This window comes from Vanacampus margaritifer, chromosome 2 (assembly GCF_051991255.1).
Source record: "Vanacampus margaritifer isolate UIUO_Vmar chromosome 2, RoL_Vmar_1.0, whole genome shotgun sequence".
NCBI lineage: Eukaryota > Metazoa > Chordata > Actinopteri > Syngnathiformes > Syngnathidae > Vanacampus > Vanacampus margaritifer.
This window is the reverse complement of record NC_135433.1, coordinates 19,938,879-19,965,076: the sequence shown is the minus strand read 5'-3', so window position 1 is coordinate 19,965,076 and position 26,198 is coordinate 19,938,879. Positions and strand designations below refer to the sequence as shown.

Below are 26,198 nucleotides of genomic sequence, written 5' to 3'. Positions count from 1 at the left end.
GACTTTTATCATTATCTTGCGAGCATGGGCGTCTAAGGGAAAATGGCCGCGTGTTAAGTCCGCAGAGATTTTGCCGGGGTGGGTCCGCACCTAATGACGTCATAGAGTGAGCACCTGCTCGTTTTCTCACGTTGGGAGGGGCTCGTGCTTGGAGAGCAGAATGACCTAGAATTTCTCATAGAGGGGCGAATGGAGGAAAGCACCACTTCGGGGATGTTTTTGGTGTGGAATTAGCATTTTTACATGGCTAATAGCTAAAAAAGCTACAAGGTGTAGTTGGGCCATTTTTTGTTGTTGTTTTGCGTTGTCTCCAGTAAAATCTTGAATTTAACTCACCTCACAAAAAGCAGCACTATGACAAATAGTTAACAATTCTCCAAAAGATGTTTAAGGTGCTGTCAAACTAAGCAAAAAAAAAAACAAAACAAAGAGAATTACACATTGAAGTATGGCACGCCACCTTAAAGCTAGCATAATAATTGGAAAAAGTTACACACAATACAAAAATTTGGGGGTATTAGGGTGGGAGGCTAACACCGATTTATAGCATTGCTATTCGTTTCCGTGGGGAAGAATAATTTGAGATACAAAGGTTTTGAGTTCCAAGCATGGTCATGGAACAAATTCAACTTTTATTTCGAGGAACCATTCATTGTGATTGCACAGCAACTTTTAACAACCTGAAAATGGCTGAATGTGCAGATTTGACCAAAGCAAGATACCGTCGCAGCTGCAAATCAGGTGGGGTTTACACTGCAGCTTCAAGTGCCCGATTCCAATTTAGTACCTGAATAATTTTAATGTGTTTTTTCAGGTGCACCATACCCCGATGTAAACAATAATTTTTTTTTAAAAAAAACACTACAAGTTGGGTTAGGGAGTTTTCGGTAAACAATTTTGAAGTCCTCACTTCAGTGGGCCACTGAAAAATGATGCTGATGTTTGTCATGCTGCAGCACATTAAGCAAGCAACAATCTAGAAAAAATGGATCTCACCCTTGTCAGTCCTGTCAAACTGATGCAAATTCAAATTTCTATTGGCAGCCCATTTGTGGTTGCAGGCACAACTACGAACCTGACTAAGCCATTCTCCATCCGTGGAGCATGCAACGTGCAATAAATCACAGATTTGGTCATTTTCTTTAGTTCTACAACAGCCCATTTAGGCACTAAAGTAATCGGACCAACATAGAATGAGCCTCGGATGGGGATGTTACAACATTGTATTTCGACAACAGCCCGTTTAGGGAGCAAAGTAGACAAGGGAAACTGAAGCGGCCCCTGGCGGGTTGTTGTCACTTTTATTTTGAAAACAAATGAGTAGTAAACTAAATTCATGAGAAAAAAAAAATAAGGTGCAACAATTTAACATACATCTTTCATACAGCAGCCTGTTTAGGCATCAAAATAGTTGAACCGCAACAGAACCAAACAACTGCTGGTTGCCACCACTATCCATTATCAGAGCTTGTCTTTGAATCAGAAATGAGCAGAACTGAACCACCACAGATTTCCACAGCAGCCTGTTTAGGGAGCAAATTACTATATAATAATAAGAAAACCCAGTTCATGATTTAAATTTGATGCAATGATTACACACATGTTGATTGTTAAACCTTGTCAGGTTGATGCTACTTCTTAAAAGCAACCCATTTAGGCAGCAAAATAATTGGACCAAAATGAGCTAGTTTGGCACCATTATTTAGAGTTGGGCTTTTAGGCAGCAACATAGTAAGTGACAAATCTCTGCTAACTGTGCTTTTATGGTGTAGCAATATATATATATATATATATATATATATATAAATATAACAGCCCGTTTAGGCAAGATGCTTTCAGATTCCATATATTTTATCGTCTTATATTGAACAAAGGGAGCAAAACACTTTAGCTCGTGTTGGCCGATGAATGTGGACAAAGGCAAGACAGTGCGTGGAGGGGGGGGGGGGGGGGGGGGGACACATCAACCATTTAGAGAACAAATAGCCCTGTACAAATTGACAAAGGTGCCAAAGTGCACCCAGTGAGGCGCATGTGTGTAACCACTTTATTGTGTATTGTGAGTGTTTGTTGTAACGAGAAAAAGCTCTTGAGGAAAGTTCCTTTTTTCTTTCTTGTCCAAAGACAACATTCATTCCAAGCTGAGATACAAAATAGAAAAGTCTTCGTACAGTAGCGTGTGTGTTAAAATCAAGAGAATACATGCACACTGACAACTCAATACTATTTCTCTCTCTTTTTTTTTTTTTAACCAATACTGTAACACTGTCGGTTTTGCATTGAAACCTTGTACAAATACTTTAGGACACAAATAGTAAAACTTAAAAGAGAAAAGTCACGCTGAAAAATAAAATAAAAGCACAACCGTTATTAACATTTCACATTGTAGCAATGGGCAAAACAGATGAGATGATTGGAATCAAAACCATGATGTCAAGTGGAGAGGCAGGGTTGGTTGCTGAGATGGGGTGCGGTCATGACTGCTGGCCACCCCAGTGGCCCGCCACGGGCCGTCGCAGCAGCTCCTCCACGTGCCGCGCCACGTCCATGGTGTCGTCCAGGTCAAAGTCTCCGTCCGCGTCCAGCATGGATTCACTCCTGCGTGCAGGACGGAAAAGGATGCTGTGATTTGGCGACACTTTTTTTTTTTGCTCTGCAATGGGCCCCAACTACGGGTTGGCAGCAAACTAGTTAGGGGAGAAAATGACACCATATTGGGTTGCTGCCGTTTTGGATTGAGATGATGCAAGATCCAGTTTTTTTTTTTTCACTTGTAGTTTTCGCAGATGAGCCAAAATGCGCAATGTAGTAGGCGTAAAAATGATCGATTTTCGCATTCCATTTCTACAGCAGCCAACTCGTTGAGCGAAACTGAATCGTAGCCTCAACAGGTTGCTCATCCTATCCATTTGGCAGCCCATAAAGGCAGTGGAATAACATTTACAACTGCCTTTTCAGTCAGGATGCTGTCACAGATTTCTACAGCAGCCCATTTAGGCAGCACAGTTGTTGGGCTACAAATAGATTCTTCCATTGGCTGCTTGTTTCCTCTTTGAATTTGAACTGCATCTCATTTAAGCAACAAAATAAGTGGAGCAAAATTAATCACACTCGAGGTGGGTTGTTGTTACCACCCTCAATTTCTACTGCTGCCCATTTGTGCAGCACACGAGTTAAAACAATGAATTGTGCTTCCGGCTGGTTGCTTTTTCTTCCCGTTGTGACGGCAGCAAACCTATCCGGGTGACAATGTAGCACACCCTGGTTTGGTTTCTGCCATGTCTTCGACTGCCTATTCATGCAACAAACACATTGCGTCAAAAATGTGGGGTGGCTTGTACTTCTTGATTTTTACAACAGCCCATTTAGGCAGCAAAGTACACTTTTGTAGTTGGGCAAAAATTAATTGTTCCCTTGGCTGGTTGGAGCCACTTAAATGTACTAAATAAATGTACTGTACCATAGCTAGATACTGGACTGTTAGACCAACCGATGGGTTTCTGTTACTTCACAAGAAACCTATTCAGGCAGAAAAGTAGTGCCACTTTCTCGATCCACGGCAGACCTTTCCAGCAGCACATCACATTGTGAAGTACACATACAAGACCTACAATACTTCTGGCAACATTGCTCGACATAAAATCAATTGCTATCTACCAATCGACAGTTGATAAATCATGCCCGTTTCTTTTTTTCCACACAACGCGGTGACTCACATCGAGGGGTACAAGCCGTAGGTGTGAGGGTGATTGACAGGTGCTGGAGAGGCGCCATGATCCATGTAGGTCGGGTTCCCACTTGTTGGATCGGGATTGGCTGTTGTAAACCTGTGAGGAACGCGCACGCACGCACACACACACAAAATAAAAGCAATGAGTCCTCGATTCTTGGCGGTCGTCTAAGCAACTATCCACAGCGTGAGTTCCGTGCCCCGCTGCATCATAACGGCGAAATGATGGCCGTAGCGGCGCTCGCCGGCTAACGAGGCTAACTCTAATGATGAGCGGAGGACACGCTCGCTCAGGAGCCCCTCGGCATCTTTAATTGGCCCCCTTCCAACTGTAACAGCTAACTAATTGCTGATCTGTAATGCAGGATCCAATAGCCGATGATGAACGGAAGGGAAGATGGCAACTCACTCAGGCACCACTTGTTTGATTTGCGGCTTCACGTAGCCATCCACCGCCTTGGCTGCACAAAGAAGAGAGAACCATTGTGAGCCATCACAACATAGCAAGGCCAGCAAAAGAAGCTACAGTGCGACGGCACCACTTACAGAGGGGAGGGGTGTAATACTTGGAGAAGACGTCGTCCTTGGGTCTGTCGGGGTAGAGGAAGAGGAGGTGGTTGAGGTCGCTGATGCGGTCGGCCAGAGAGCGAATGGTGAAGTCTTTGGTTGTGTAGGGCATGAGGTTCCACACCATTCTCTCCCCTTGGATTTCACAAAGAACATTTCAAGACGGTGTCAAATACGTAAGCACCTTCGTCGGGTTGCTGCCACTGTTTGATTTCTACTACTTAGTCAGGGTTTTTCCTGTGTACAAAATTCAGAGGCGGCCACCACCTAATTTGTTCGCCACCTCCAGCCTGAGCCACTGATATCGCTCAACACAGCGCTCCAGCTGTGTTAATTGAGCATTATGGAGGTGCTATATCAACAGCAGTGCACCGGAAAAACCTGAAGCAACAACCAAATAAGAAACCGCTTTCTTTTTTTTGTTGATTTTTTAAAAACTTGAATGTACCGAAAAAGAAACAGATCATGGAGCAACCGTTGCGCGCGCCCATTTCCTGATTGTGAGTCATAAAAACAAAGTACAGACGCTCCCCAACTTACGAACGAGTTACGTTCCGAGCGGTCGTTCGTAAGGTGAATTTGTTCGTAAGTTTATTTTGTATTATAATTTATGTTTAAAGAGAATACGTACAGTACTGTACTACGTATGTTAGAGAGAGAGAGCGAGAGACACACACAGTATGTACATGTACGTAATAAGATCAATAAAATGAAGTTTAACTTACTTTTGGAAGATGTACTCGATGCTTAAGGATTTGATGGAGGAGGAGGAAGAGGAGGATTTTATATCATGAGAGGTTCTTCGTCGTCGCTGGAATGGGCTTCAAAAGTTACTTCCTCCTCCGTAACTTCAATGTAGGAAGAAGTTGAGGGTCGCGGAGAAGAAGATGAGGGTTGATGAGTATCTTCCTTGGAGGATTTACTAGAAACTGGCCGAAAGAAGCGATCTAACGACGATTGCACAGTTTTCTTCTTTTTTCATCATAAATGATGCGGTAGCACTGTATGGCATCATTCAATTGATTTGCAACCTTTGTGCAACGTTCAATATTTGGGTCTTGCTGCTCGAAGAGTGCGATGGCTTTATCTATGAGCGACAGGCGTTTCTTCTTCTTCCTCCTCCTCGACATGTTGCTGAGCCTCCAATGCTGGGTGAGCTCTCACAGCGCCAAGCGTCGGTATTAGCGGCGGAAAGAAGCACTACAGTACTCGGAAAAAGGCGCGCAATACAAAATCTAACTTACAGCATCTCTTTCCGAACATTTTTTGACATGCGCGCATGCGCGCAGACATGTTTGTATGTACCGTTGTTCGTAACTCGAATGTTCGTAAGTAGGGGAGCGTCTGTATATACAATAAGCATGTCACTGTTTTACAACAACGCTGAATATATTTACAATTGAATATGTACAAGTGGATGAATCTTTAGTGATTGTAGTTAAAAAAAATGGCAAAAATTAATGGCAACTTTGTATTCATAGAATTTCTCATTTCTGATCCACCATCGTAAAAAATGGCTGCAGGAGGGCAGTCGATAACGGTATAGGTCACCGCCATGAGTACGATACCTTAAAATAAGAATGGTATTGCCACCGATACCTGGAATCGGTAGTCACCCATCATAGTCAGGATGATACCACCTCTGTCTCATTTTGTGCCAGGAAAACCCCCTGTTGTTAGTATTAATAGTAGTTGGGCAAAAAAAAAAAAGTTTCATCAACTGAGACCATCATTGGTCATCAATTGGGGCTTGTTGCTTCCTTGTTAATCGTTTATGACAGCCCGCATAGGCAGCAAAATAACTGGGCCAAAATTAATTAAAATGGTTGAGTTCTATCACATCCTGTTTGGACAGCACAGAAGCTGGGCTAAAAATCAATTGCTCTGCTGGCTGGTTGCTTGCACTTCCAGTTTGCACTGCATTCTGTTTAGGCAGCACAGTAGCTAGTCATGAATTGTGCCTCTGGCTGATTGTGTTCATGTTAGTTTTGCTGCTTCCATCTCTTGAGATGTTCTATTAAATAAAAGGTTCTTTTTAAAAGACATGTATTATTCAGTTCATTTGTTTCCTACTGGTGGCTGCCACCATTCTACTGCAGCCCGTTCAGGCAGTACAGTAAGTGTTGTTTGTATTCCCATCCACAACCTCCACAAGTCTGCTGTTTGTCTCTCTGCGTCCAATCAACATGACATCAAGCTCAAACCTGCTTTGTTGGGGTTTTCAGCCACCCAGGCGATTGTGACCCCTCCGATCTCTGAGTCGCTGTAGCGCAGAAGAAAAGTGCCGTTGGCCTTGGACATCAGCATGTCTTGAGCCTGCTGCTTGTTTACAAAGCCCATGATGGCTCTTGGAAGAATAAAGATGAAACCATTATTAGAGTATGTCTTTACCCACCCCCCTTCGCTCCACATCTATTTGTTGTCTACATACGTTGGTTGCCATGGAGAAGGCCACCATAGAGTATTGTCAATTTTTCACAAACAGAACAACACAGCGCATTTTCCGGAACGCTCCACACTGAGAGAACGCCCTCACCCGTCATTCCAGTGTGGCTTGAGATGCTTCTTTGTCAGCTCCATCACACCGTCGAACCACTGCCAAAATGTGAAGTTCCTGCCAGGCAAGCTTTCCTGATGAGCAAAGGGACAACATGATGTCGCAATATATGTTTGCCACAGAGACGCCAGCACGCGTGAGGAATCATAATGGACAATGTTGGTTTGCAGCGAGGGAGCCTGCTGCGGCGATACTATCGTAACGGAATGACGCGTAATTGCCGTGTTGCGTTGGCTGCTTTCCGAGGTGGGAAATGAGGTGCCGTCTTTTCACAGCGGAGACAAACAACTACTACGATGACAACTAAGCTTCATTTCACGCAAGTGCAGCGCGAATACTTGTGTGAGTGTGAGTACAGGCTACATGCATTACTCAATGGAAAACAATTATGCTTCTCAAATGGCTCAGTAATTCGGGCCAGTGGGAAAAGGAGGCAGGGAAAGGAAAAAAGCCTCGAGGAGTATCAAATACAACAAGTCATTGTGGCTACGGAGAGGAAGAATCACGAGGAAACCGACTCTGTTAAACTGTGACCAGGTCATCGTCATGTTGCAGTCGTCCTCGATGCTGGTGCTGGAGTTGCCGAAAGCCTTCTGTGCGAGGAAGACCAGGTTCTCCTCGGATAGGCCGCGATTGCTCTGCACTTCCGCCCTGTACTTCATGTTGATGGCCTCGCACAGATGAGGCCATAGCACCTTGTCTGGTACCAGGAAAGGCACGCGGCCCTATGGACCACAGGCAAATGTTAGCATCCTCCAACATTAGCGTGTGCAAAACGTAAACACCTTCAATGTCTTTCACACTGTCTCCACATGGACAGACTAAGTCCAACAATCTCACGTCTCTAAAAGATTATCCTGAGCGATTTTTATTTTTTTTATTTTACCCCGCCCGAACAAAGTCAGTAAAAACCTCGAAAATATTATCCTGAATTATTGTACTGTGGTGTGTGTGTGTGTGTGTGTGTGTGGGGGGGGGGTGTTAAGAGTGATTCTCCCTTTGCGATCAACAAGATCAAAATCAGCAACGGCGCCAATAAAAAAAGGTCACTCAAAAATGTACCTCCATCCATCTCAACAATTATTATCGGATGTCTTTAAAATAAAAGTAGCAAAGTGACAGTCAAGATGATGATTCTCGCTGGAATGGCCACATCAACTGCAGTACAGCGCACCAAGAACTTTGAAAATGGCATGATGCATTCCACAGACATTTTTTGCGTCTTTTCTGTGTTGTGTTCAAGCAGATACATGTGTCACAGCGCTACCTGACAAACACTTACCAGCCTGCGACTAAGGAAGAACTTTTTGACCCAGAAGAAGATCTAAAGGTTTTGCCATTAGAGATGATGAGTCACCACGTTACACACCACTGCGCACAGTGGGCTACGGTTATCGACAGTGCAAGAAATGTAGCTGCCTGCTGTGCCAAGGCAGACCAGAAAAACGTCCGCAGGGTGTCCATGCGGCTGCTGCTGCTGATATTCCTGTCTATATCTCACCACCCGCTGTGCCTGACGGCTGCTGGGGGTTACGCAGGTCATGAGCAACCTTTAAAGATGGGTTTCTGGCAGAAAGTTTTCATATTTTCACCTGTCAGAGCCCTGCACACTACTGTCTAAGTTTACGGCTGGTCAGGCTTTCACTAAAAATAAAACTTTAAAAAATGACCATATTTTTCGGAGTATAATTTGCATCGGAGGATAAGTCACATCAGTCAAAAAAAACCCTAGTTAAGTCACATTTATGGGGAAATTAATTTGATAAAAAACAGAGACCAAATATTCTCAATTCCCTAATAATAAAAGATTTCGGAAAGGCATGCGTTAATATACATATTGTGTGGGCATTTCTTTTAGTACTTGGCAAATACTGAACAGCGTCGGTAATGCATTTGTATTTGCCAACCGCCCAAAAAAATGTGAACGTGAGTAGGAAACGGGGATTTGTGTGCCGGTCGAGTTCCAATATTAATGTATACAAGTCGCACCAGAGTACAACTTGCAGGACCAGCCACACTATGAAAAACAGTGTGATTTAAAGTCTAAAAAATATGGTACATGGAATTGACCACATCACTCAGAAGGAGACATGCAACTTAAACAATTGAGGGTTTGAAGCGTCTCTTCAAACCTTATTGAATCCAAAATTATAGAATACTAAATCAAAAGATCAAAATCAAACCCTTGACTAGAAAACGTAGCTCATTTTAATTTTCAATTTAAATCATTAATTGAAACTCTTACCTTGGAACATTTAACCGAAATAAATATTCTTAACCCCAGATTGAAGCCCGAAATCGAAACCTTACACGAAGAAGTCTATTTTTAAAAACACAAAGGCTAAATTGAAGCCTTAATCCATCTTGAAATCATAACTCCAATTTGAAATCACAACCCTCAATTAAATCCCTAACTTGAAACCTTAAACCTAAATTGAAGCCTGAATTTAAAACCCTAACCCTGACATGAAATCCGAACCCCAAATTGAAACCCTAACCCTCAATTAAAATACTAACTTGAAACCTTAAATCTAAATCGAAACCTAACACCAAATTAAAGCCCGGAATTTAAACTGTGACTTGGAAACCATACCCTAAATTGAACTATGAACCCTCAATTAAAGCACTAACAAATTGAAACACAAAATTAAAATCAGAAATTTAAACACTGACCTTAAATTACAAATTAGTAACCCCGTCACTATCTTGAAACCCTAAATTGAAGCCCTACTCCTAAGTAGAATTATGAACTTGAAACGACCTTTTAGTATCACATCTGTTCTTGCGCCCTTTTCCCCTATTCCTTTGAATGACTCAATAAATGCGTCTTTTGCTTGAATTACGAATGAAGAATGTCACAGAAATGCATTTTTTGTGTTATATGGAATTGACTGGTATTGAAAAAGAATTTCTTAAATGCATGTAAACAAAAAACGGTTCTGGTTAACAATAAATAACAAATCGTGCACTCACAGGCTCCGCAAAAGCGTTGTCCCACAGCACCGTCGCTGTAGCGTTATTGTCTTGGCTCCCGTGGACGATTACCACTACAGGCAGCGACAACGTCTGTGGAGACAGAACCAAAAACACAAGAAACATAAATCTTTTTCTTCAACATGGATCTACTGTAAGGTTGTCCAGTGCTCAATCTCACTACCTTAACATACGAGAGACACGACTTACATTTTTCGAGTTTTGAACCATCATTTGAAGGATTTTTTTTTGTTTTGAGTTAGAAGCGAAAATTTGAAATACCGATGCAAAATGGTAGCGGCAAGATTCACACAAAGCAGCAGATAATGAACATCCATCCATCCATCCATTTTCTTGACCGCTTTTCCTCACAAGGGTCGCGGGGGTGCTGGAGCCTATCCCAGCTGGCTTCGGGCAGTAGGCGGGGTACACCCTGAACTGGTTGCCAGCCAATCACAGGGCACACAGAGACGAACAACCATACTCACAATCACACCTATGGACAATTTGGAGTGTTCGATTAACCTGCCATGCATGTCTTTGGAATGTGGGAGGAAACCGGAGTACCCGGAGAAAACCCACGCAAGCACAGGGAGAACATGCAAACTCCACCCAGGAAGGCCGAAGCCCGGACTCGATCTCACGTCCTCTGCACTGGGAGGCGGACGTGCTAACCAGTCAGCCACCGTGCTGCCCAGATAATGAACAATTCATCAAAAAAAAAAAGAGTCCAAGTTCTTGCTTCAGGTAAGTTAGTTAGTTAGTTAGTTACATCCATCCATCCATATCTGCAGCTTCAGCAGGGAAGCCCAGACTTCCCTCTCCACAGCCACTTCAACCAACGGGATCCCAGCACTCCCAGGCCAGCTGAGAGACATACATCAGGGTTTCTATCCAAATGTTTAGAAAATTTTTAAGCGAATTTACTGAAAATGCACAAAACGGACATGCGACTTATGCCCGTTTCCATCTGTTCTTCTTTTCCGAATATTGAGAGGCGACTCCGCCACTGTAGATGGCGGTATACACCATAGAGATGTGATCCACCAGTAATTTAAAAGAAGAACAGGAAGCGACTGCGCTGTGCGATGACATCGTATGAGTTTGCTTTTGTAATTCTTAATAAACTGTAGCGTTTCTTTGCTGTTTTCCATCTAGAATTGCATTAATATTCACTTCCTTCATTAATTAAAAAAGATTAGTTTCGTCGTCACCCCAAACATACCTTACTTTTTCGTCCGCCATTGCTTTGTGACTACAAACGTACGTGTGACGTAATATCCGGTCAAAACATGCAACGTGTATCCGGGCTTGTCAGCGTTTATTCGCAAAACCTATTTCCATAGCTAAAATTCGCATTTTCCTTTTTTTTGATACGTTTCAAAATCAACTCCCTCCAAGCATCAAATCTTTGTTGCGAATTTTGGGCCCTTTTTTGAATTTCTAGCGTTTCCATTCAGTTTTATTTTTGCATTTCTTGAAAATTCGAATTAAAATGGGTGAATGGAAAACTCCACTATAGTCACTCCAGCGTGTCCCGGGTCGTCCACCAGGCCTCCTCCCTGTGGAAAATGCCCGGAAAACCTCACCAGGGAGTTGTCCAATAGGCATCCGAACCAGATGCCCGAGCCACCTCAACCGGCTCCTCTCAACATGGAGGAGTGCGGAAACCGTGCGGACTGCAGAGGAGACTCATTCCGGCCATTTGCATCTAGGATCTTGTTCTTTCAATCATGACCCACAGCTTGTGACTGTATGTGAGGGTAGGAACGTAAATCGACCCGTAAATTGAGAGCTTTGCCTTTCAATTTATTCTTTACCACAACGGACCAATACAGAGTGAGCAGAAAATGCGCCGATCCGCCTGTCGATCTCCCGCTCCATCTTGCTTTCACCCATGAACAAGACCCCAAGATGCTTGAACTCCTCCACCTGGGTCTCATCCCCGACCTGGAGAGGGAACTCCACCCTTTTCCAATTGAGTTCTCTGGCCTCAGATATGGAGGTGCTGATTTTCATCGAACCGTTCTAGTGAGAGTTTGCGATTGCGGCTTGAAGGAGCCAACAGCACCACATCATCCGCAAAAAGCAGAGATGCAATGTTGAGGCCACCAAACTGGACCACCTCAACGCATCGGCTGCGCCTAGAAATTCTGTCCATTAAAGATTCTGAACAGAATCAGTGACAAAGGGCAACCTTGACGGAGCCAACCCTCACTGGAAATGAATCCGACTTACTGCTGGCAACGCGGACCAAACTCTGACATCGGTGGGACAGGGACCGAACAGCCCGTATCAGGGACTCCACTACCCAGAATTAGGTTAAAAAATTCTATATACGTAGACCATGTTTCTATAAATTTTGATATTTGGTTTTTATTTGAGGCAGATATTTTTTCCATTAAAATGTGATTTATGAGGAGGTTAGACCATTGGTCGATATTCAGAGTTCATTGCTCCTCCTGAATCTGAGATTCAACTAAATCTAAATCAACTACTAGGGAGGCTGAAGAGTGTTCTTCAAGTTGTTGATTGCAATTCACAGTTGAAGTTTTAAACACAAAACAAAATAATTACACATTGTGAATTTACCCAAACAACATAATTGACAAAATTCTGAGAGAATGCTAACACACAATGAAAAACGCTATAGATGGGCTCACAAGATTATCATCAATGCTGCGCTAATCATAACCCTTTCGGCAATGGATATTTGAAGACAAACAGAGCAGCAACACATGCAGACAGACAATATAGCAATGCTCACAGACATATGTTCCTTATCCTTTGCGAAAAGAGACTAACGTGCACAACACACACACGCACGTGCTCACACACAGGTTTGTTTTACTATCTTTGTGGGGCCATCTCATTGACATAATGCATTTCCTAGCCCCTTCCCCAACCATCAAAAATAATTGCCTACCCCTATTACTTACCCTAACCTCAACCATAACCCAATCCAAACTTAAACTCTAAAACCAAGCCTTGACCCTCAAAAAGAGGTCTAAACTTGTGAGGCCCAGCAAAATGGCCCCACATGGACGGGTGGGCCCCACAACTCTGTGAAATCCCCAAATGTTGGCCCCACAACTCTGTGAAATCCCCAAATGTTGGCCCCACTATGTAACAAAAACAAGACTACACAAACACACACACACGGACACCAGCAGGAGCACAATGTCAATTGGCGGTGACTCTGGAAATCACGATGCACAAAGTATTGTATGTATAGAGTGCAAATCCCGTTACGTTAAAACATTTTTGTGTGCGTGTGGCTGGAATGGATTAATGACATTCCCATTCATTTCAATTGGGTGGAACTGATGTGTTTCAAGTTAGGAGTGTGATCACCTAACAAGTTAAACTCATACATCAAGGCAACAATGCATAGTCACGATGCGATTCTATTGCAAGTGTAGGTCTGTTTGTGTTTACTCACCTTCACTTGGAAGACGAGCTCATTGCCTCCGACGCTAAACTGGGACTCAAAGAGGATGGTGAATTTCTCCTCCGTCACCGACTCGGCTCCTCTCCTGTCCGACCGTTTAATCCTCTTCAAGGACTGCATACATGAGACGGACACAACTCTAAATGAGACTGTATAGCAGGCGGACATTACTGCTTGTTGCATGCACGCCATCCAGCAAGATAAGAACACTCAGTTTGGATTGGCACTATTAGTCAACCAATGTTTTTCGTTCCTGGTCGCTGTTTGAGGAAATACAGTGATAAGACTGAGTAGCTTTTATCTGAGCAGTCCATTTATATGCCCTCACCATGTTTCTGAAGTGAGCGCTGAGTGTACCCGTGGTCTGGTGATACTCCATTACGCAGTTGTTGTTGAGAATTTCTCCACTGCTGTCACTAAAAAAGCAACAGACAAAAAATAGCACTAAGGAGCCATCCATTAGATGTGCTTTTCTACAAACAAACGATGTGTGCTGACGGTTGTGTGTTCTTCTTTTAAAAAATAAAATACAATTCTAAAAAGCATCTGTCCATTTTCTGTGTGAGCAGACAAAACAGGCTCCCTTTGGGGGGAATAAAAGACAAGATAATGGTGTTATTGTTCACCGATTTAACTGCTGACGCACTCCTGCTGCGCTTGGAAGGTGGAACAAGGCGGCTGAACAACGCTAAAAGTGGATTCTGCATTGACTCTTCTGAGGCATTGTTGGAGTTCCAACCATGTCTGTGTGGTGAGGTGTGAATCAAGTGTCATCCAGTGTCGACAAATTGTAAGCGGTGCTGGGAGAGTCATTTAAACGTCTTCAATGTACCTAACACCCATACTTTTGGAATGTGGGTTTTGATAGCATTAATCATCAAGTCAAGGCACCACTGTAGTCTCAACCTAGAAGTAAGAAGCAGCAGGAAACATTTAAAAAATGTTGCTTACTTACTTCCTGGTGTTCTCGTTCTTCAAAAGCGCCTTGGCCTGCTGCTCGCTGATGATGGTTGCCTTGACTTGCGGTGGGTTCATGTGCACGTTCAGCTTGCCGCCGACCAGGAGGCGCACGGTGGCGGCGAACTTGGTCTGGGTTTTGAGCACCTGCGGGGGTTGTTTCTCGATGATGAAGGTGCTGCCAGCGGGGGGAAAGGGGGGGGGGGATCACAGAAGTGGAGTTGAACCTTTATGCCCTTTTTCATTTTGTCGTGAAAGCCAGAGTTTGATTAGTTAATGCGTCACCAAGGCAACTAAACGGGTTCACCATCTAATAGTACAGTAATAGAACACACTGTTAACCACTTAAGTCATTAAGCTTATTATGCATGGATCAAAGAGTCATAAACATATATTTACAATCATCTCCTTGACTCAAATATTGAATAAAAAAGTAGCATACCATGTGTGCGCCTTGTAACCCAATTGAGACTCTCTCTTACTGCAAGCATGCTCAAACGGGAACTAATGGTATGACCCAAACTGAAGTAATTGTTTACAAAATACTCTTGAAATAAATAATTTCACATAGATTGAACATAATCCCACAGCCATAAATGCACATTAATAAAATATTCGACTCAAACAAATATTGTACATTTGTGTTGTTGTCACTGGCAAAGTGACATCATCTTGACTAATTTGGCTGGTTCCGCCTCCCTACCCTTTCTATTTTGTTTAGCTTCTATTCTAAATCCTTTGTGACCTCCCTGGCTATATTTTGTGTTGTTTATATTGTATACAATGTCTATATTATTTTTTTCTACATGCTGTGTATACTGTTTGTTGTTTAAATAAAGTTAATTGAAAAAAAGCCTCACAGAGATGTGCATGTGAATTTTGGTGATGATTCAGACCAAATTCGTTATGTGTGCCCGTGTGTATGTTTTTGCTGAGCAGCTATTAATCATCTCCCATTTATTTTTTTAGAGAGTCATGTTGTAAGATGAGTTGGAAATGATATTGAAGCATTTCGGGACTGTAGTTTGTGGTATATTTATGGTTGGAATTATTATCATCAGGGGTCAGGGAAGGTCAATTATGTTTTTTTTTTAGCTACCTTGTGACCAAAGCTGAGATGATGTCTGTGATAGTGCTGTTGAGTTCATTGAGGAGGTCTTCAATGGGACCCGGGATGGGCAGCTGTTGTCTGAGGTGCTCCGCTCTCCGGATCTGTTGCCGGTTCTGCCAGATGGTTTCAGCCAGCTTCTCGCACCTAATAAATACACACACACACACACACACATATATCACGATATTCAGTATGTGAGTGACAGTGGACACTTGCTGACTGTTCTTCTTCGCCAGTAGTGTCTAGACACCAGCTGACCGCCACTGGTTCCGCCTGATGGTGACAGCAATGGATCACAAAAGTCACGGTTCATATCAGGTCACAGATAGAATCGTTTTTCGGATCAGAAAACTTCCCCCAAGATAAATTGTACTTTGTCTAGCACTTTTGCTGATTAAAGTAAAATTTAAAAAAATCAACTCAAAATGTCTAATGTGGTCCTTTAGGATTTAGGAACACAAGTTTAAGTGCAATATGAGACAGATACATTCTTATTTTACACAAGGTCCATGTATAAAATAACAAAGTATTAACAGATTAAAGTTGTGTTCCTAAAATCTAAAAGGCCATATTTTACATTTTTAGTTTATAGTTTATAGTTATTTAATAGGCAAAGGTGTTTTATAAAATAAATGAAGCAAAGTTTTATTATCCTTTCCTTTTTTCTTTTTTTTTAATATAATGAAAAAGTTCAATTTAAGGTACATTCCTTTCCTTTAAACATGGAGAGTGAATTACAAAGTAGCCTAGGTCCAGGAGATTGAAAAAGAAGTAAAGAAAGCAAGCCAGGTAACAACAGCTGTCACTCATTTATTTTTGTCAGCCCTTTTTTGCGTTTTGCATTGCAGGGCCACCGTACCAGCCGGGCATTTGTTGCTAATGCTAACACTCGTCGGAGACTTGTGCATACATGTCATACAATGACGGTGTAATTAACTAGCGTTTTTTAGCGTCCCAAATTAGTGATTAAATATAACTTTGGGATTTTGGCATTATGATAAAAAACTTTTATATGTAAACAAAAACGTTGAAAAGCAGTCGAGCAGGTCGATTTCAAATGTAATGCCCACCAAGGATACTGTATTGGCGTCAATATATTATTTGGTAAAGCTTCATTTTGAAACTAGCCTTAGCGTAGGCGGCGTGTTACCTTGAGTATGTTTGTTTCCAGCTTCCTTGACTTGTCTGAAAGGCGGGGTAAATCCATTATGTGTTAGTGTGTATAAAATATCGCTATCTGCTGTCAGTGTATGGATTATTTATTGCAACAGAGAGCGCAACAATATATTGCAATATAGATTTTTAGCCCAAACTGTAAATTTTTTTAATATAACAGAATTTTACTTTTTATTTTACAGTTATTTTTATGTAAAATAACATGAAATCACTGTTACTGTAAAAACACACAATATTTCAGTTTTTTGTTTAGTTTTTACAAAATATCGATTGTTAAAATACATTCACAATGTATCGTAATTTTACAAATATTTGTCTGCTATTTAATTGGAATAAAATTCAACTTTAAAACACTAAAAATGTGGGAAAAACATTTATATTTACTGATAAATTAACAGTAAAAATTTGTTATTTTACTATAATTTCTTTATGAATTGACTTTTTCCTTTTTTTTCTTAAAGAGAAATAACTACAATTTCTGTAATGTCCTAACCCAAGCATTCATTGTATTAACATTTATTTTTGAAAGCACATCTAATGAGATAAGGTTAAAGCTTGAGAGGGTGAATAATACTCAAAGTGAAGAATTGGAATTATGGATGCTACCTTTGCTGAGGCAGCAGTACTACCAAGTACCAAGTATACATTTCATGAGATCTAAAATTGTAAACAACAGTGACAGCGTGGGTCAGTGATTGAGTGGTTTTCTGCTATCCCTGAGGTTGTAGGTTCAATCTCCTTGGTGAAGATGTTGAAGTATCCTTGAGCAAAATACTGAACTCCTAATGCTTTGTCATCAGAAGGTGAATGACTAGTTTGAGAGCCTCGTAAAGGGAAATTCTATATAAATGAATTAGCCCAACAGCAAACAGTTTTAAGCCCAATACCTAGTTTTTAACAATTACTGGCCATGTTTTGAAAGATTAATCTTATTTCTTTTTTGTCATATATTGTTATATTACATACAATCTTGTTAAAAACTACTTTAGTTATGGAAAAATGTTTTTACGAGAAAGAAATTTTGTTATTTGAATTCACAGTATTTTTGTGGGGCCCCAGCTGCCAGAAAATTAGTTTTGTTTTTGACATTTTTTTTTTTTTTTTTTTTTTTTTTACAATGCACCACTAGTTCTACCAAAGGGTTTTGTGTGTACCAAGGACGGATGGACTGGGCTCCAAATTCAGCCCGGGAAATTGAGTTGTAGAGACCCTCAATGCGCACGAAACAAAGGCCATTTTTCCCCCACTCCTGCCACGTTCGAACATTCCAAATACAAAACAACAAGGGGTGACAGTGAATTTAGGTCTCATCAGTTTTGTGGTACAGACTGAAGAGAATCTTATGACGTTGACCTTCAAAGCACTTTAGGATGCCATGTTGATGCCTGCCTTACTAAATTTGGTATACAAATATTAACGTTAAACCGCCACAAAAAAAAAGAAGAAGAAGAAAATCCTAGCATTGACATTCACACAGAATCAACCAAACGGGCTACTGTGACTGTACTAAAATGTCAGAAATTGGTTATTTAGAAGCTCAGGTAAAAAAATCCAGAAATTTTATGTAACCAAGTGGTGCTGATATCCATGCAAAAATAGGTAAGTAACACTCCATCTAAAGGTGAAAACGTAAAATAAATGAATAAATAATTTTTTTGTGCAGTTGAATGCAATAGTAGCTAAGTTTTTTTTATTACTAAGGCAGTCAAATTACATACATGCATAGTACAAATTATAATGATGACAAATAAAAAAAAGGCCAATTAACCAAAAAGAGCAGTACTCAATAAAAGAGGAAATGAAATAGCAGCAGCTTTATCAAATCAAAATATTGAGATAAAAAACATCCATATCCTATCCTGAGTTGCTCCTCAAAATTGATGACTCACAGTCCACCACCCCATTGAACCTCTCATGGATCACATCAGTGACACATCTTACTATCACAGCACACTTGTCTGTAGAGGTCATCAATCTGGCGTCAATCTGCACAGAAAACATTCCTGACTCACTTACTTTTTTAGAAACCCATTCTTTTATTAATCTGCTGATTACGTCAATGAGAACAACGTAACAAGTGATCCTCTGCCTTTAGTCCCGGCATCATGTTGGCTTTTGCTTTTCTGTATGCTCTTTGAGAGTCACATCTAATTTGGCTTCTTGGCTTAAGCTGTCTCAATACTGGACTCTGGTGACAGAAACATTGTAGGCCTAATCAATAACATTAAAAAGAAACATAGACGTCTAATTCATCAGGCCATCAAAACGACTACAATAGTGAATAGGCTCCTAATTCCGGTTTTATTGTACTTGGAACATAAACATAAAATTATTGTCTAACAGTTAATTCTAGGCATAAGACAGGACAACTGCCGACCCAGTACAACAGCCCAACACAGTCTGTACAAGTGTACTTACTAGTAACTCCTGCTTCATTCGGTTCCTTCTCCTCCACTCCTCCTTCAATGAGGCCAACAGAACCTGCCCCCTCCTCCCCCCCAAGAACGTCACCACCATGACTGGGGCCACCCAGCCCTTCAATTCTTCCTCCACTAGTGGCCTTAACAGCTGATGTTTCTGCTGGTAGCTTTATAGTCAATTGGCTGCTGCAGCGCTGCTTATTATTGGTCACAAAGCGACAATCCAACGAAGCATAAACTGTCCAGTTGGTTACGCGTTGCTCTGCGTTTGTGTTTGAAGCTGACTTGAACGAGTCACTCCGCCAGGCGCCAGCCGTGTGTGTGCTCCTCGTAAGTGGCGGCCGTTGGGGGCTTATTGTGGCTTTCTTTACAGCATCTTGGCCTGTATTTATAAAGTAGCGGGCTGGCTGTACATATATTTTCTTAAAAGATTCATATGTGTATTGTAAACCACAAGGGGTGCAAAAAAAAAAGAAAAAAAAAAGATAAAATAAATAATAATAAACGCCGGTCCAAATCAGCCGATCTATGCGTTGTTTCTATTTCGCTCACCAGCCCTTCAGACCGGCGGCCCACCGGGGAAATCCTCGGTACCCCCGTGGGTCAGTCCGCCCTTAGTGTGTACGCACAGTCAGAGCTGTGTATAAATTTACACACGTTGTTACACACAAGTCCAAATGGATAAATCCCGCACTTTGCGTGGGAACGTTTGTACGCACGCTTTACACACACACTTGTGTGCGTACGCACGCTTGATAAATCCGTGATCTTAAGTGAGGATAAGCGGTGAAAAATATTTGCTGGTAGAACTGAATTATGGGGTTGATAACCGCTGCAGCTTGTCCAGTTAAAACATAGGGGCAACCTAGGTGAGGCAATGGTCAGACCAATTGATCTCTTTCTGATGTTTAATTGTGGAGTTGGGTTGGGAATGTGTGTGTTTCCGCAAATGCACGCACACATTGAGAAATGGGAATTTGTAGAAGAAGCTTTAACGTGATGCGACCAACTTCGTCTGCCTGTCGATTAACGTGGGTCGTACAACAAGCATAGGCGGCTAAGAACGTCCCAAAGTATAATGGAAACGGTGCCAATAAATTGACCAACAGAGGGTGCTGTAACTTCACAAACAACTCAGCGGTAGTCCATTAGGAACTTGTAAAGCACCAACATCGAGACTCCACGTGGCCCTCGTACGGGTCACTGATTCTAGCGAGAGGCGGAACGGAAGCTCACCAGGACTGCAGGATGTCCATGCCCCCCTCCGCCGGGCCCCCGTTGCCAGCCAGCTGCTGCCGTCTCTTCCACTGGATGAGCTCGTCGTCCAGGATGACGGTCTGCTGCTTCCTCAGCAGCAGCAGTGTTTTTTGGTGCTTCTCTGCCAGGTCCTGTATGACAACAACAGCGTCAACATTTCCTTTTGCGGGGTGCTCGTGCAGCACATGCAAGAAAAGATAAGAAGAAGAGTCAAGTGGATACCAGTCTGTACTTCTGTAGTGTGTTGGCCTCCCTTGTCAGCCATGCCTCTACTGTGGCTCTCTTGCTTAGCAAGCTGGGCTCTCGTAACTGACGGTCAGCAGGGGGCAGTGTGGCAAGGCTGGACAGCTGAGCTGGGGGTGGGGGGGCACGAATTAGAAAGAGAGAAGGTTAATGGATTTTGAAGAACTTCAGAGCCTTTTTACATTTTATAAAAGCTGGAAGGTTGCGGTGTTTGTTGTTGATGAATTTCATCAAGGCCGAGTATGACGTCCAATTCCAAGTATCGATTCAATTTTGTAGACTTGTTGTTGAAAATCGCATTTAAGTGGTATCTCTAGTTCTATGAATTTAGAGGTGCATGTCGCTATTTAGACACAAATTGGTGTGTTAAAATAACCATATTTTTCCCCCACACATGTTTTAAGAATTGTATAATGGACAGGAGGCACTACTGTGGCACGATGGCTGTTGCCCTTATTTTCCTGTAGAGTGAAATAATGATCGGGTTTCGTGACCGAATTTTTAAGGTTTCTTCCGGCAGGCGCGTGCACGCTCTCACTCTCGCTCCGTGGAAGCGCTGGGAAGGCGGAAGTGTTTGGGTGTGTTTTCACGAGTCCGTGGAAAAGACACGCGTGTGCCACAGAAGATATGAAAGTGTGTTAAAATAATAATAAACCAATACTGTCTGTCTGTCTCCCGGTGGCTCGTTTTGTTCGACCATCGGGCCGAAAGTTTGGCGACATGCAACGGAAGTTGTCCACGGAGGTGACTCTGACCGAGGGAAAAATACATTAATTAAAAAAATAAGGATAACACTGTCTAGTGTGACAGAAAAGGCAAAACTGAAGTCGCACAAGCCTCGCAGGAGGACGTGGATCAATATTGGAGCAGCGTTAATATTGGAGTAGGTGGAAAACCTAAGAGGATGAAACGGGACCCACAGCTTGCTTTCGTCTTGCTAAAAAGGTAAGACCTCGTCACGAAAATGCGATAGGGTCTATTTATGATAAGCAATGAACAAAAATACTACCACTAACTAACGTCTCTGCACTCTCTGCGCGCGCACATCGCTGGCTTCCATTCCACTTTTCGCCAGAGGGGTCGCAAATCTTCAAAAACTCAGTAACCTGAGTTCGGCCTCTTTAAATAGTATGCAGGGCTTAAAGTACTGTGCCGAATTTCCGGTGTAAGAGCCACTAGCGCAATGACAAATCCAGTGAAGTAAACAGTTTACATGAGCTGGCTTCCATTCCACTTTTTGCCAGAGGGGTCGCAAATCTGCAAAAACACGGTTAACTTGCGACATGTACCTTTAAAGGTGTATTCAAGGATCTTCTCGAAAAGCAGAAGCCAAATGTCCGGTTGCCACGTTTTAAAAACTGCACATGCGAAAGACCATCCTACCAGTTCTCCTGCTCGTCCGGGGGAAACGCCTATCAAATGTTAGAACGTAAGAAATAATTATCATCATTCTGGAGCCGGCCTCACTTCATAGACGGATGTTCTCTTGCAGCTCTCAGCCATTTTCCAAGTAAGCGGTGAGAATCGGTGTAGCTACGATGAATGGCTGAATCCGAAGCTTAGCGGCTAAATGCTACAAACACTCCAAGTGTGCATGCGCAGCTAGGAACGAGCACGCACAATGTTGTTAAGGCAGATTGAGTGACGGGATCGAGAACTAATCGTTAAGATGATCCACCCGGAAGACGCAGCAACAAAATATCCTTGAATACACCTTTAAGTTATTTCTAATTACAATATTTACTCATAGGAAACATTCAAAGGGATGCTATTAAGGAAATTATTTGACTTTGTAGGTTTCGGCATGATAGGATGGGGCGCTCTTGTCTCACCCTGGATGCGCAGGCTCTCCTGGTACTGGATGATGAAATACTCTTGGTTGTGCTGGAGCTTGCGCAGGTCGTTCTCCGTGTCCTGGGTGAGCAGGCGAAGCTCCTCGAAAGCCTGGTTGATCTGCTGGTACTTCTGAGACATGCTGTCCAACATTCCGCCCACCGGAGAGCTGGACTGTTGAATTGCATGGATGGGGCCGGCAGGACAGAAAGATCAGTTGGAAGATTGATATTTGAGAAAACAGCGGAGCTAAATTGAGAAAGTGGGAAAGAAACCAAGATGGACACGGTGCACTGATCCTGGAATGAACTAGGTAGTGACAGTAAAATCCATAATTGCAAGTCTAAGATAGAGCAGCGTTGCATAACTGTGGCCAGTCAGAAAACAGGGTTGAATCCTCAACTGCTCATCAGAACACATATGCTAATAGAGGAGGCGCGTTGTGACTGGAAATCAATTCTCGCCAGGAGTTACAGAGAGTCAGATGTTCACGCACTGCTGGCTCGATGCCTTTCATAACTCGTGGCTTGCAATAAAACATTAAATATTTGATTTTCATGATTTGCTACAGTGGTGGCTCATTGCAGAAATGATTGCTGTGAAATAAATGTTTACCCTGCTTCATTTGGTTGGTTCAAAAATAAACTAGTGCGATTGCTGTACTAATCCAGTTTGTTAGGTCAAAAATCCACAAAAATACCACTGTGACAATCAAGCTTCACACTTGTGTGATTTGGTTTGGTTCAAACAAACTATGTTCCTAGAATGCTAACAACAAATAAAACCTCCAAGGAACCCTAAATGAAATCAAACACGTACATGCACATTGCACATAATATACAACATGTGTTTGATTGTATGGCACTTGGAGGACGAAAGAAATGAACTCATTTGCGCCCAAAAATGTATGAATACGTTCTATTTTAAATGTTTTAAGTGTCCCAAAGACATATTTACACATTTTTTAAAACTTTTTTATTTTTATTCTAGAGCATACTGAAGGCTTTGATGCAGACAGACTCTCAACTGCAGAGAACGGTTGAATCAATGGTAGTTATTACAAAAACAGCCAGCAGGTGGCAGCAGAGTATAAAAGATCAACCAGGCCATGTTGCAAACAAGCTGATTTACCCACAGTTCTAAACTGATTTGTGAATAATGATGAAACCTACCTATATTTGAATGCTAATTGCTGAAAAACAGACACAGATAGAAATATACTTTTTTTTCTTGACAAAAGAAGAGACTCAAATCTTTCTTTTGGTAGGTTCCATGATTTTATAGCAGGGGAGCGAAGGAGGGTGCTTTAGAAGTGAATGAGTTAAGGGGTCCTCGGTTTACATGGTTGCACAGTTTTTTTGCGCGTCCACCAAAAGCAACCGGACTCTTTAAGTTGTTTGTTTTTTGGGGGCCGGGGGGATATTGAGTCTTTCTTCAGCAGGTAGAATTTATGCCCCATGGGATTTAAGTCAGAAGACTGCCTTGGCCAGTATAAAACCTTACTCTTTTTTTCCCCATGATCAACTCCTTGGGTGTTTTAGCCATGTGCTGACTACTTCGTTTTTGTTGTTTTTTTTTTTTAATGGTAGACAGAATGTTTCCATAGACTTCTGAGTAAGTTTGTAAGTGGTAAGTATTATACGTATATGTATGGATATATAAATTTTGTGTGCAGCTTGTCAGCGCGCATCCACTCACATTGGTGGCCTCCCGCACGAGCCGCTGCTCAGTGTAGAGGATGTGCTTGATGCAGCGCACAAGCTCCAGAGGACATCGGTCATACGTGCTCTGAAAGACAAGGAGAACATGTGCTGTGGTTAAGGCCTTGTTAGCCACTGACAAGGCGAGCGGCCGCCGCGCTCCGCACTCGCCAATTTAGAAGCATAAAGGAGCTTCTCGTGGGCCCTGCGCCGAGCCCATTAAAGTAGCCTAATGACGTCCGTCTCTGAAGAGCGGCGCGCTTCGTTTTAGCGATCATTAGCATATGAGCCCTGAGCAGTGTTTTACACGTTCATCTGATGACAATTGGATTTCCATGAATCACCCATTAAATTGGAACCTCCAAAATCAAACACGGTCTGCTTTCATTTTTACAAAACCGTGAATGTCCATAAGTGTGAATGTGCGTACGAATGATTGTTTGTCTATATGTGCCCTGCGATTTACTTTTGGAGGTGTAACGGTATCTTCAATGTAAAAAAACAAACAAACAAAAAAGTCCCCAAAGCAACATCAAGGGCGCCAGATATCCGGGAATCCATCTTAGCAAAGCCAATCCCCCTTCGCCCAGTTTCACAGCCTGGTTTCCGGGAGGCGAGCAGAAGGCCAGAGAAGAATGGATTTTGAGAGCAGGGATCATAAATAGCAGCGCTGGCTAACTACCAAGGGCTGCACTTGGACTGTCCTCTTGTTTTTCCTTGCAGTGGATACAAACTGTTCTGAAACATTTGGTGCTCCTGTGTGCGCACTTTCTAAAAAAACATCAACAAGGGGGATGTTGAAAGGGACGGCTTGTTCTACAAGAGAAACTGTTTCAATAAAAGAATAACACTATGAAATGTGGCTGCTTAATATGGATTTTCACCGCTCTAAAGAAAACAGGATTTGGTTGTCATTTTCATGGTCAAACAAGTGCTCTATAGCAATCTAGAATTTGATTCACTTCCGGCATCTCCACGACTTACCTTGAGTTGGCTGGCATAGTGTCCCAGTTTGATTTTGAGCAGGAAGCCATCCTCGCCAACCTGGTGTTCCGCTTTGTTCTGCAGCTCCTGGATCAGCCCATCCAGCAAGCGCTTGGCTTTGAACTCCTCTTGCGGGTTCTCCAAGTCAATGTTGTCCCTGACCGAGGCAAACAGGCACATTCCAATTGGTTAGAATGGTAAACATAAGGTGCTAGTTGAATAGTGCGGTCCCTTTCGTGGACATGTAGAAGTTGGCATGTGTGCCAGACAGAGGACTCGGAGGGCCAATTCAGGTATTACAGCTTTATCGACATCGGTCAATAAGTAACCAAATTTCCTATTTTGTTTGCAGTCAATGTATTATTATTATTTTTTAATGTTTACGTCCGCATTTTGTTTTGAGCTGCTTGTAGATGTGTAGTGGCTAAACAAAGGAACTTTTCAGCTCGTCAATATGACTATATGAATTTGTGAATTAGTAGTGTTCTGCTAACCTTGCTCTGCAAGATGAATTCTTGCGGTATTTGTGATTTCACAAACTCCCAGGAATATATCTTGTACCGAGCCCGTTGATTTCCACTGAGGTTCGGACCAATCACAGAGCGACATTGTGTTTGGGGATGGGATATGTAGCTCAGCTGTGATGAAACCAGGAAGGCAGCGCTGACGCCGGGGCAAATAAACAAACCAAACATGGATGAATGGACGCTGCAATTAATTCTGTTCTCGCAGAATTACTCACCGTTAACTTGTTGAATGTTGAACAGCGAGAGGAGCTTCGTGCATTTTTAGCTAGTAAGGTAAAGATGTTCGTGCTTTTTTCCCGCGCTTCGACAAATGCCATTTTCATCCGTGGCCGTGATTGGTCAAAACAAATGTGCACAATGCCGCATCGTCTAATCACTCTCGAAGTATTGTACAGAATGTCCTGCCTTTCCCGAGAAAATCAACGCGGAGCAGTCCCAGATTGATATTCTGGAGAAGTCGCTTGAGTGAATCAATCTGGCTTTTGCCAGGTTAGTGTTCTGACTCATATTTTGAGGATTACTGTATAAGAATCTGTGTTCATATTATGTCCTGTGTATATCAATTTCATATATCAGAAATCGGTCAATATATCATATATTCAACCGATACATTAATCCGATACATTAATCCTTTTTAAGCCTCCAATATCGGTATCGGCATTGAACCAAAAATATAAGTATGTGGCAGGTTGGCTCCTGGAAACTAACGTAG

At 42.3% G+C, this 26,198-nt stretch overlaps 1 protein-coding gene across 1 annotated transcript in view; it reads right to left on the bottom strand.

Moving 5' to 3' along the window:
* Positions 1 to 1,282: 1,282 nt before the first annotated feature.
* Positions 1,283 to 26,198, bottom strand: part of stat5a (signal transducer and activator of transcription 5a) — a 65,763-nt gene continuing 40,847 nt past the window's right edge. Inside the window, exons 3-19 of the mRNA XM_077558342.1 lie at positions 24,960 to 25,116; positions 23,974 to 24,063; positions 22,275 to 22,449; positions 20,422 to 20,552; positions 20,179 to 20,330; positions 15,335 to 15,490; positions 14,234 to 14,413; positions 13,607 to 13,694; positions 13,270 to 13,392; positions 9,828 to 9,920; positions 7,373 to 7,579; positions 6,834 to 6,928; positions 6,502 to 6,644; positions 4,277 to 4,432; positions 4,140 to 4,191; positions 3,717 to 3,827; positions 1,283 to 2,598 (exon numbers count right to left, since the gene is read on the bottom strand). Coding sequence (XP_077414468.1) covers positions 2,475 to 2,598; positions 3,717 to 3,827; positions 4,140 to 4,191; positions 4,277 to 4,432; positions 6,502 to 6,644; positions 6,834 to 6,928; positions 7,373 to 7,579; positions 9,828 to 9,920; positions 13,270 to 13,392; positions 13,607 to 13,694; positions 14,234 to 14,413; positions 15,335 to 15,490; positions 20,179 to 20,330; positions 20,422 to 20,552; positions 22,275 to 22,449; positions 23,974 to 24,063; positions 24,960 to 25,116 — 2,233 coding nt within the window. The 3' untranslated portion in view covers positions 1,283 to 2,474. The remainder of the gene's footprint in view (positions 2,599 to 3,716; positions 3,828 to 4,139; positions 4,192 to 4,276; positions 4,433 to 6,501; positions 6,645 to 6,833; positions 6,929 to 7,372; positions 7,580 to 9,827; positions 9,921 to 13,269; positions 13,393 to 13,606; positions 13,695 to 14,233; positions 14,414 to 15,334; positions 15,491 to 20,178; positions 20,331 to 20,421; positions 20,553 to 22,274; positions 22,450 to 23,973; positions 24,064 to 24,959; positions 25,117 to 26,198) is intronic.